The following is a 12,541-nucleotide window of genomic DNA, read 5'->3' on the forward strand; positions in this document are numbered from 1 at the left end:
CACCCCACCCTTGAATGGGCTAGAGGTGAGGCTGGAGTTATCTGAGGAATCACATGCAGGAGCTCTGCTCCACAAAAACAGAAGGTAGGGAAACAGCATGGAAGAGAACTGCAGGAATCTTCCCATAATGAAGTTTGAACCATTATCCACTGAAAGAACAGTCTGAAAGTCTGCTAGCTAAATATTTTAAAACATTTTACTGTAAATAATAAGAATGTGCCTGTATTCATCTGGCACTTTTTCACTTTTTAGTTGTAATTAATGGGTTTTGTTGCTTACTCACTTAGATAATTTACTTGTCTTTATCCATCCTTGCCTTGTATCTGAAAAAATAATAAATTGAATGCTTTTCTCTGAGATTCATTTCTAAATGAGTACTTCTGTGGATTTGCTATTAATTTCATATTGCTTTTGTGTAATACATTGCTACTTATCTTGTGAATGACTCTGGAGTTAGTGCTTTTCTTGAGAGAGACTTTTGACAAGCACTCTGTCCTGATGCTGGCAAACCTTGAGCCTCTAAGGGGAATTTGTGTTCTCATTTCACGTGTCTGTCAGGGTTTTGAAATACTCTATTTCCAGAAGGTGACCCGGTGGATGTTTCAACTTGATGTATGTAGCTAATAACCCATAAACTAAATATTAGGAAATACTGTCTAGCTTTATGCAGGTGGTGATTGTGCATTTGTAATGAAACAGTACAGCTCCGCTGCTTGTTGAAATATTTGATAGATACGTTGTGATAACATTGCTGAAATTGTCTTCTTGGACTTAGTTAAATTAAATGCAAATTAAATTAAATGCAGGTAGAAGCTGATGAGTCAGTCCTAGTGCGTATGTTCTGGTTGCTGTTGCTAACTGTGGCTTCTAGAGTGTGCCTCAGACTGTATGTTGCAGATTTTTTCCTCTGTGTGCTAGTTCTTCTGTAAAATTTGAGCAGTTTATTCTGGGCAAGACCAGGCATCTGCCTAGCCCTACATCTTGTCCGTGACTCCAAGTGGATAGCAGAGGTAGAACGTGAACACAGGAAACATGCATCATACTTCTCCCACTTACTCTTCTAGCTTCTGACAGTTTCCAGTGTGGAGGTTTCTCAAGCCTGGTGGGGGTTTCTGCCTGTTTAGTTAACCCTCCAACAAATTTCTTCGGTGTACTTGTCCAATTTCCTCTTGAATGCAACTCATCCTTGGTGTTCTTTGGCAAGAGGTTCCCCATAGTTTTATTCCACTCCCTATGAAGAATAATTTATATGTATGTTTTGTATAATATGTGTGTTTCATTTGTATGTAGTGGAAGGACTGGAATGCAGAGAGATTGCAGTTGGTGATGATATAGTTGAGAGCTTCTGGGTAAAGATTAAGGGATAGACAAAATGGAGAGAGTGGCAGGAAGATGTGCTAAGGGGTGTTTAGGTTGGATATTAGGAAAAGGCTCTTCACTGGGAGGGTGGTGGTGTACTGGAACAGCGTCCTCAGAGATGCAGTCATGGCACCAAGGGTGGCAATATTCAAGCAGCATTTGGAGAATGTCCTCAGGCACATGGTGTGAATTTTGGGGTTGTCCTATGAAATGGAGACAGGAGTTGGACGTGGCGATCCTTATGGGTCCCTTCCAACTCACAGCGTTCTATGATTCTATAATTCTTCTGTTTTCTTTGAAAACTTTTTCTCTTGGCTGCATTTTGAATACGTCTGTTCTTGTATTGAGAAAGATGGTGAACAGTCTATTCCTGTGCACGTTCTTCATGCCAACAGTGTTTTTGTCAACCTCTGTCACGTATCTTTCATAGCTGTCTTAGCTGCAGGCCTGAAGAGTCTTGTACTTTATACTAAGACCTTACGTCTCTTCCATGCTTCTGCCAACAGGTGGCTGTTTTTAATAGTCAGCTTTCTAAATGCTTTAAGATATTGCTGGGTATGATGTAAGCATGTTACTATACTAGTGTTTTAAGCATTAAATAAACATATTACTATACTAGCCTGAACATAATGCGACCTCAGATACAAGTCAGCTTCAGTTCCCACAGAATAGATGTAAAACTGGCAAGCTAAACTCAAAAACTGACAATCTAAACTCAAAGTGCCATCTTGGCAATGTGCCCCTCCTTCCTGGATTGCTTTCCAGATATGCTGCTCTTCTCTTTGCAAACTTGTGAATTGAAGACATGCTAGAAAGAGGTCACGGCTGGGTTGATAAGTGACCTTGACTATTGCTAGTAATAATCCATGTTCAGATTTAAATTTGACTTGCCTGGATTATCTTTATAGCAAATATTTTCACCTCCTTTGATCCTTTTTTCAGTTGCTAAATATGCTGAGCAGCAAATGAACGTGTACTTGTATCAGTCTTTCTGGGACCTTGTGGATGCAATCTCCTCTGCATTGTGAAAAATGACCATCTTCATTGCTTTCTTGTCTTTAATATGCAAAGCAGTGTATTTCCTGTAACTCAGATTTTTAAGAACCTTTGAGGGATCTGTGTGACTGTTGCTTCATCACTGAGCTTTGCCAATTGTCAGTGTGCTTGAAGTGCAACCAAGAAAGTTAGTTTTTTATTTTTGAAGTCTTCTTTTTGAGGAATGGGAGGAAGCATTTAACGTTTGGGCAACATGTCATGTGACTGTACTCTTGCCCAGTGAGTGAGTGTGTTCTATTCTGTCTAGCTAAAGTTTGTCAGATTATGTCTAGGCTCTGTAATAAAAATTGGATTTGGTTTTCGGCTGTCTTATTTTATTTGTTCCTTGTACCTCATGAAGTAATAAAAAAATGGAATGGCAGTCAAATAGATGACATGCACTTTCTGATTACTTTTAATAGCAGATTTCTTTTTGTTCTAGAGAGCAAATCAAAAGGCCTACAGTGGGTGATAGACACCACCATTGCGTATCCCAAAGGTGATCCTATAGACATCCAAACTTGGATTCTTGGTTACCGGCAACCAACAGTTACACATGTACATTACAGGTAGGAAATAAACATTCTACTCTTACCTTGAACTAAAATACTAAAGACCAATTCATGAATTATTAACATTATGTTTCAGCATATGAGAAATATGTAGCAATGTCTTTCTTTATGTGCATCTCACACAGGTGGGCAACTCATTATCTAAACTCAACACAGTTTTCTTTTAAAAATATGGTGACCATTCTGTATATTTGATGGCTAGTTTTTCTTTTCCTTTTTAACGCTAAGGTGCTGGTAAACCTTGACTGATTTTTTTTCTTTTTAATAATGACAACAAATTAAAAATCGCTGTGTTATCTAATAAGAGGTTTCTGAAGAGGTTATTATATATTGTATTTAACTTTCTGACAAAGAAATGTCAACTTCTTAACTCAAAGCATACTCTTCATAGTTGAGCAGAAAAACACTCTGGAAGTAGTAGCAGATCTCATTGACACTTCGGATGGGATACTATCAAAACTTCTCTCCTCAGCAGTTTTTTGTCTCAAGACCTAAACTAGTTGAGAGAGAAATTGCATTTTGCTTTTGGTTTGCAGTTAATTGAAAGTCTAAAATTTCCAGAAATATTTTAACATGTTTCCTACAACAGATAAGGTGGTCATTTTATCACAGAATTGCATGATTTTGTCTTACTTCCCTTTTACTGATATGGAGAGCTTTTAGACTTTTACAGTAAGCTTTCAGATATCCTTGTGTGGATCCCCTGGGTGGCAGTTTAACTGGGAATGACCTTCTCCAGCATCGCTGCTGTGTCGGTGTTGGGTGATGCAAAGTACAGCCTGCTCACTGGAGCTCCTTTCCACAGCCATGTTTAAATCTGTCCCTGCTTTTTATAGAAGTCTGCCTTCAAATTTTTCTCAAGGTGAACAGACTTACACCCTTATTTATGTAAGATACCATAATATCTATTGTGCTTTATTCAGGTCACCTTAGTAGTCCCTCAGATCCCTGGGATAATTGCAAATTGAATGTATTTGGAATTTTACTAAAGAGCATTTCCAAAAATACTTCCTGAAGGTATCTTAATTTGAATTAACTTCCTGCTGTGTATATTCTAAATCTATTTTTGAACACAAGCATAAAGATGATGTAACCTTCCTTCCATTGAACTTCATTATTACACTTCTTTTAGTACTAAAACTCTTAAGAAAAAATATTAGAACTTGTTTACTGTTGGGTGTAGGTTTGTTGTTTTCTTCCAGAGGGTCTAAATCACTGGTTTGGTGGTTTAGTACACAAGGGCAAGCCTCTCTATTTGATTTAACAGCTATTTGTCACGGCTAACCCTATAAAAACATTTGAAGTATGCCCCACATGGAAACTAATGCATGCAGCCTGTCTCTGAAGGCTGAGAGCTGGATGTAGGACCTTTGAAATGACAACCGAGTGTCTTGGTTTTAGTTGGAGCTTTGGTGAACTTTCCAGTCTTGGTAATTTTTCAGTTGGCACGTCAGGTTCAGGCATGTGTCCTCTGGACTGTAAGGGCTTTAGTTGGATGCAAGGCTGCAATTCCTAAAGGTGCATTTAACAAAGTACCCTGGCTCTGACTGGGGGCAGTAGCAGCAAAGGTGTGGGAGGGCAGCCTGCCTGCAATCCCTGTGCATGTAAACACACAGTGGCTGTCTGCATTCTGAGCAGGCATCACATCTGGGTTGCTCCTTTGGTTGGTGCTGATTGACCTGGCCTTCGTGAACTTTTCTAATACCATTTTTAACATGCTTATACTTAGACTTCTGTAATTTCCTATGACACAACGTGTAACTGTTCTTGAGGGTGGCAGCCAGGACTGATTCCTTTTTGCTTATATTAAATTATCCACCTGATGCCTTGTGTGGGTGCACCCTGTTTCTCATGTCCTGCCAGTAGTGGATGAATCATTCCTCGGTGACGCTCACCATGACCCATGATTTTACAGAGCTTTCTCATATCCTGCCTTAACTATCCCTGTCTCCCTCCTGGGCACCTGTGTTTGGTGCTTCCTTACACAAAATCCTCTCCCTGATTATCTTGTTACTTTTGTCTGCGCCTCTTCTGGTTCTGCTGTAACTAGTTTGTGAGTTTGACTGACATCCTGAATTCCCCACAGTGATTTCAGGATTACTTGCCAGAGTAATAATAGCTCTGTGGCAGTGTGTGTCTAGCTGCTGGTGCTTTTTCCTTCCCCAGTGTTCATTGCCTTGCACTTACTGGTGTCTAATTTCATGTGCAACTGTTGCCAGGTCCTTCTGTAGCTCTTCTCTTTGACTACCCAGAATAATTTTACCAAAAAACCGTCAGACCATATTTGTATCCTTTTTTCCAGATTTAGCATGTCATCTAGTTATGATATGCTACGACCTTTTAATGGATCTGGAATTAGAGCTGTAGTTTGGAATGAATATGATGAATTTTCACCTTCAGTGTTTTTGACAATAAAATTTATTTTTAGGTATTTTTGTGTGACTTTAAAATATTTTTCTGTTTTACATAACAGTAAAGGATATTTTTATCAATGGCAAGATTAGCAGAGAGCAACTGAAAAGCACGTGTATGTGAATTCACTCATATTGCATCATCCTTTTCTATTGCTTGTACAGAAGTTAAATTTTCCTGTTGGATTCCTGTCAGGTCATTACAGCAACTGATTTTTTTTCTTCCCCTCCGATCACCTGACTTTCCTTATTAGGGTTTTTTTTTTTTAGCAGAATGCTGTAATGTGATGGACACCCTCAGGGTTTCGACAACTTTACATCGTGTATTGATGATTTGAACAGAGTTGTTGGTACCATTGAGAAACTGTGAAGATGGAATATGTGCCAGAGGAACTGGGGGCAGTGGACAAGGAAGAATAGGGAACAGATGTTCCCTCCTAGAGGTTTTCTGGTGTTAAAGAAAACTTTGCAGCTCTCCTATCACTTTATTGAACCTTCTTCAGGGTTACAGAGCTGGAAAATTGAAGCCCAGTGGGCTGATATCTATTTCTTGGGGCTTATCTTTCAAATTATAGATATGGTCAATGGAAACCCATCTCTCAGGAGCTTTGCACATGTGCCTCCTAAGTAGTTGTCCAAAAATACAGTCATATCTCAAGCCTGTTCCTATGTCAGATCTTAATCAGGAGGAGTTTTGGAAAATCACCAAAGCCCTCTATGCTGATTAAACTGTGCATGCTACTAACAGCTGTACATTGTGACCAGATAGCTGATCCTTGGCATGTCAAACTCCTTCGTCTCGTCCCTGGTACTTCTGTTTGAAAATGCAGAGCTACCTTTGAAGGTGCTGAAAACTGTCCTGGGAGGTTTCTGTGCAGTGTTGCTCTCGGAAAGCTGGTCAAGCTGCGGGGTGGAGGATGATACATTGGACCTGTGTAACTGTACAGCTTGGCCAGGAGACCTAAAAATCTATTTAAGTTTACCTCCTATGTTGAGACTAAAATATTTTTGTAACAGAGCCATGAGAGCATCTGGCGTTGTCAGCTGGGAACATCAGCATTTATTCTGCAGGTCACAAATTTGAGGTGATTCTTCAGTAATTCTTAATTTTGGTAACGATTTGGTGTTAACCACTTTGTCCTTAACAGCGTAGGCAAAGATCAAATCATAGACTGATGTCTGAAAAGGCCTGTGCTGTGTTGAGCCCTGAGATGTCCCTTGTAAACCTGGTGCATTTCTTCAAGTCTTTGAAACAAACGAAGTTTTAAAGGGAAAACCCTAGGTAGAGTGGACTTCAGCTTTAAAAAGGTAGAAATGTCAGAAAGGTCTTCCAAAAATGGAAAATATCAGAGATGTTCCTGCTTTTCTGCATTTGACATAGATGTCCTTTGAAATTCTCATGAAGTGTATATCGAGTATGTCTGGATTGTTATTGTTGCTGTTGCCCTCTTTTCCTTTATTTAGCACAATAGAATTTAACCTGTTGTTTGTGATTTGGAATGTTTGGGGATTTAAATTTTCAGTGTAATTTTTAAGTAACTGAGGAGAGAGCAAGCTCTGCATGAGTCTGTGTGCTCTGGTGCACTAGTTTCTAATCTATCATTTCTTCTCACTGAGTAATAGCAAAAAAAATAATTACTAACAGATTTTTTTAAAAGCCCCTTTGGAGGAATAGTTTTGACTAGATGCCACCTCAACTGTATGAAAGGAGATTTGGCATTTAAACATTCTTTTCCCCTTTTAGAGTAGTCCAAAGTGAGGAATCAATGTGTGACAGCAGTGGAGAAAAAAAGCAAAGTTTTCAGTGCTCCTCAAACAGGAGCAGAGGCTTTTTTGTTCTGATTGCTCAGTCAGACTTTTCTGCCATTCCTCTTGGTGTCACGTCCTGTCTCTTTCTCCCTTACGGTCTTTCAGACCTAGTGTTTTACTTTTCTTTTAGCCTGTCCTTTTGCTGCAGGATTATTTCTTTTTCATCCTACTTAGGGAACAACAGAGGAGTGTATAGTCCACAGCAACTAGCCTTATGTTTTCATTTTTAGGTGCTTTTCTGGCTGATGGAAATGGCAGAAGAGGTTCAGTTAAATCCATTAATCTTTTGTTTGAAAGCTCAATTTTGATAATGAGTTGAAGCTTACCTTTCAAACTTCCATTTTTGGTGCAAATTACATGTTTTTCAGAAGTTTGTAATTGGGCTACCCTGTGGCCTGATTTTCATCAGAGAAAGAGGAGGTGGGTTTAGGGTTTTTTTGCATTAGCTTCCTGCTGGGTTCATGCTCTTATGTGGCCATACTTCACTTTTGCACTATGTGATAGTGGTTGTGGTGTAGAGGCCCTGAAGTCAGAGCCAGCCATAGTCACTTCTGCCACAGGGGATCGCTGGAAATAGCTGCATTTATGCTGTGTGAGAGTGCTACACTAACTCAGCTATCTTTATGCTCTGTAATACAGATGAGTACTGTCACCTTTCTTTCTCATACCATTTTTTGTACTACGCTGCTGTTTAAATGACCTTTCAGCTACTGAGGAAGTTCTTTCTTTGTATCTATGTTAATTCAGATTTATTGAAATAAACTAGACTCCTAGCTATCAATAAGGTGGAATAAAATATGCTGTGGTTGCTGAATGAGTTTTGCAGAAATGTCTGTGAAGGGCATCCAGTTCAGCAATATATTTCAATATGCTTATTTACACAAGTAACTTATTTTTAGTCATGCCTGACATCTACCAACAACCTCCATGATGCTGAGTTTATTTAAAGCTTCATTGAAACAGCAACTAATACTATGGTTTAGAAGGTGTAGGGGTAAAAAAGAACTTTTCATACAGGGTAGGACAGATGGTGAGTGGCAGTTAGTACTTAAAGATTGTGTCTGTGAACTTTGGAGTTTTAATACAGAATCAGAGGTTGTTTCCCCAATAAGGACCGTTTAAAAGAAATGTTTCTGAAAATGCCATTTTCTAAAAATTGTTTGGTATCTTTCAAGAAGTGACCTACAGTAGGTAAGAGTCCACAGTTTCTTATGTATGCCAACATGTTTTTGGCAGTTACATATCCTTTTTTTAAAAGCCTTTCTTCTTTCCTGAACTGTTATTTATGCTAATATGTTCTGATTTGGGACATAGATAGACGTTTGTGTAGTGGCTTAAGAAAGCTGCCATCCCCCAGTCAGCTAAGTGGAGTGTCCCATGGCCGTTACCACTTTGCTGCTGCAGATAAGTAACCTCCACCCAGGAGGTAACGCTTCATTACTGAGACAGCTTCACAGTCTCCCATAGGAGTACTTCTTTACTTCCACCACTTTTAACTTCCAAGGGTGCAGCCTGTGGTGGCCCTGGTTTTACTGAAGTTAGCCCCTTTCCCACCTCCCTCACATAGCAAAGCAGCTTGATGAAAAATGAATGTATTTCTGTTCCACTTGGATTTTCTGGTCATCTTCTTTCCCAGTGCTTTCAAATTCATTGTTTGCCACACCAGGAACAAAGATGCTCATATTTTCATGCAATGTGAGGTTAGTTTTGTCCAGTGGCTAGAAAGATTCAAGTGCCTAAGAGACTCTAGAAGTTTCAGATACTGCATGTTGAAGTTGTTCCCTGTGAGGACAGTTCTATGTGGGGCATTTTGTTTTCTTGCGGTGACCAGCAACCTGTTTGCTTCTAGTGGCATTCCTGGTGCTGCATACCCAGAAGTGGGGTAGAGCCAAGACAAAGCTCATGCTGTAACCGCATTGACAACAGTTTACATATCTCATTGAAAAGAAGAAACTATTTCCTGCATCTTTTGACCTCAGACCTGGCAGACGATGGTTGGAAATGACCCTGCTCCAGTTAGAGAAAAGGCTTTTCCGCTGTTCTTTTGCATTATCTATGTAGAGAGTTCTGTAACAGTAGGTTTTTTCAGTTAGGTTTCCTGAACCCAGTCTCCTCAAAGAGGGTGTGGTTTTTTTCTCTTTAAAACACAGGTGCTAGCAAAGCCATCTGATGGGCAGAGAAAGATGATATGGGCAGTATGTTTAGTGTAAATACAGGGTGGGGAGAAGGGTTACCTTCACCTTATCTATTATAGGAAGGGCTTGTTTTACAGTTTAGGGATTTTTTTAAAAAACATATCATCTTTAATTTAGCTCAGTCATTAATAAGAATGTTCTACTTGTAAAAATAACTCTGGGTAATCTAAAAGTATGTTTGAAAATGCTTCTAAATGCCCTAGCACTTACCAGTGATAAATTGTGACAGCCGGTGTAGCATTGCTGGAAAATCAGGTGTTTTCCACTCTGTATTAGTATTCATTCAAAACGGGTGTAACGGTGATTGCTTCTTAAACTCCTGTGAAGCCGAGTTTCTTCCAGAGATTCAATTCAGTATTCTGATACTATATTGATTCATACAGGAGCATGGATGCATTCAAGCAAGAAAGCGGCATGCTGCATTCCATTAGTCTCTCACAATGTTGGTATCACGCTACTTTGCTACTCCATTAACGTGCCAGCTCATAAATTGTTTCTAATGAGTATCTTATAGAATCTTGTGGTAATGTTTTCAGACTGGCAGGTGCGTTTTTTGAAAAATAACAGGCTTAACTAAGTTATTGAGCTGCAAAGTTGTTACGCATTAGATAACTGAGAATTGAGGGTGGAGGCGAAGAACGTCTCCAACTCACAATGGAAACTGTGTATAAGCCAGGTAATCCTAGACTTCTGTCCTGAGCCCACACATGCGTTCTGTTAGTTCTGAGCCATCTTCAGACTTGCGTAAGCAAGCATCTGTCCTTCAGAAATATACTGTGAAACACAATATTCAGTTGCTGAGTCCTTTTATCTCTTCACAGCAGATAGGCAGAAGAGAGTAAAAATAGTGCCTGACAACTCAGTTGTGTTTGGAGACAGAGAGTAAGTCTTTCTTAGTGTTATGCCCTCAACAAAGATGGCTCTTTCTCTGTGGGTGTTTTTTTTACTTTTTTTACTTTTTTTACTTTTTTTACTTTTTTTACTTTTTTTACTTTTTTTACTTTTTTTACTTTTTTTACTTTTTTTACTTTTTTTACTTTTTTTACTTTTTTTACTTTTTTTACTTTTTTTACTTTTTTTTACTAAATGGTTTGCTCTTAATCTGTAAAATGTCTGGACTTCAAGATAAAATATTTCTTTATTACCTTTCTTCGTCATTGTTCTTAATATGCACACTGAGGACTTGAGCCATTTACTGAACCACAGGCTGTTTCATAGTATTTGTCTTTGGCCAAAAACGTTTCTTCGAACTGTATTTTACCTGAGATAACAGTTGCTAATTTCTGGTTACTGACCTGGCTCTACTAGAGCACAGAGAACTCCACAGTGTGAGAAGGACTTAGGTAGAATTGCTACAAAGGCTACAGAGATACTTAAGTTCGTATTGATGCCATAATATGTTGAAGTTACCTCTGCGTACTGAAACACTATTAGAAATGTTTTGCTGCTTTTCTCCTCCACTTGCAGCTTATTTTTCTAAGCATCAAACTGAAAGGAAGAGGTACAAATGACTTGGCAGCAGTGTTGTTTAAAACAGAAACAGCAACAAAAGCTTCTTCCAAAGTGTCTTATTTCTGTAGTCTGACATTCCCATATCTTTTTGGGCACTGCCCACATGATTGTGGTGTTATTTCAAATTCTTTTCAGTATGATCAATCAATACTGCGGTGAAAATTAAATGAAAAATCCTCTAATGAATACAGAAGCATGGCTTAAATGACAGGGTAAATAGGAGCTCACCTGAGAAGAGAATCCTACAGAAAAGGTCTTAAATTTTAGATATGAACTTTTCAGAATAGCCTGATATACAAATCTCTTCTACTTTGGCATCCCAGTAAAACATAGTGGTTATATGAGGTCCAACACAAAGAAAACCCAAGATGGTGCCTGTAACTTTTTATTTAACAAATTAAGAAAATCAACTGTGATCACCTTCAAAATAGTTCCTTTCTGAGTTGACACAGAGCTGCATATGATGCTGGCTACGTTCAAAGCAGTTCAGCAGGTCATTTTCTGAAAAGCTCTTCAGGATCTTTGTTGGTTTTGCTTTCACATCCTCTGCTGACAAAAAATGGGTTCCTTGAACTTTGGGAACCCAGAGAGAGACAGGTCTGGCGAGTAGGCTGGGTGATCAAGCACAGTGATGTTGTTATTAGCTGAAGATTGCGTCACAGACAAAGTGTTGTGGGCTGGTGCATACTGACAATTTCCGACTGAGGGTAAAAGAATGTCTGAACAAGTATCCACTTGTACTGAGTGAAGCAACTGGATTGAGCTATGTCTCACTGTGACAGTTTAGAATACGTTCTATAATATCTTTGTCTCTGCCTTCCAACTCTTGGTTTCAAAACTATAGGGTTAGTCTCAGGGGTTTTTTTATGTTGGACCTTGTTTAAGTTCTTGTATATATAAAAAGGCACTTAGGATCTACTGAGGAGATTTCATGTTTACTGTAAGACTTGAATTTCTATTTTGAAAAAAAATTTGTGAGGTATGGTGGATTATTTGGGGGTTTTCTCTGTCTCAGTGAGTTCTGCCCTGAATATCTGATTTTCCAAGTAGTCTTAGTATTCGGTGTAGAAGTGCCAAAACACTGGTAATTCTTCCATTGGGGATATTAAAACAGAGCAGCAGTATTTGAGTACACTTACTTACATGGTCAATTTTCAGTGCAAAACTTGCCTTAGAAATTTCAGGCAAAGATGCTGGCATCCTTTGAAAAACACAGAGATTTCATTTTCGGAGATACAGAAGAACTACAGGTACTTAGTGAAGTTGTTACATAGCTTCTGCCTGTTGAAGAAATGTTTCTTCAGAACTGTGGATAAACCTTCTCAGTCTTTTATTTCTTTGTTTCAGTACATGAACTTCATTGTTTCTTGATTTGTATTTTTTATGAGGATAGTAATACAGCATGGTCGTATTCTAGTTAAAAAAGACCAGGCAATTTGGTACCACTTATTGTATGCTGTAGTAGAGCATCTGGTAGAAGCAAATAACACCTCTGCTTTCCCATGTGCATCTGGCAGTTAACCTGGGATATTCTGCTTTTGTATCCATAATACCTATGTGGTCTATGAATCGAAGAGAGAATGAACCCTGCAATTAGATGTATACCAAACTCTTATGCTCTGTGTTTTAGGGTGGACTGGGGCAGACA

General features: G+C 38.9%; 1 protein-coding gene across 2 annotated transcripts in view; it reads left to right on the forward strand.

Annotated features, from left to right (window-relative positions):
• The window catches only part of LPGAT1 (lysophosphatidylglycerol acyltransferase 1), a 63,659-nt gene that overhangs the window by 42,186 nt on the left and 8,932 nt on the right, over positions 1-12,541 (forward strand). For both annotated transcript variants that reach the window (XM_054063105.1, XM_054063104.1), the window contains exon 6: positions 2,837-2,963. In XM_054063105.1, coding sequence (XP_053919080.1) covers positions 2,837-2,963 — 127 coding nt within the window. The remainder of the gene's footprint in view (positions 1-2,836; positions 2,964-12,541) is intronic.

This window comes from Cuculus canorus, chromosome 3 (assembly GCF_017976375.1).
Source record: "Cuculus canorus isolate bCucCan1 chromosome 3, bCucCan1.pri, whole genome shotgun sequence".
In the NCBI taxonomy this organism is placed as follows: Eukaryota; Metazoa; Chordata; class Aves; order Cuculiformes; family Cuculidae; genus Cuculus; species Cuculus canorus.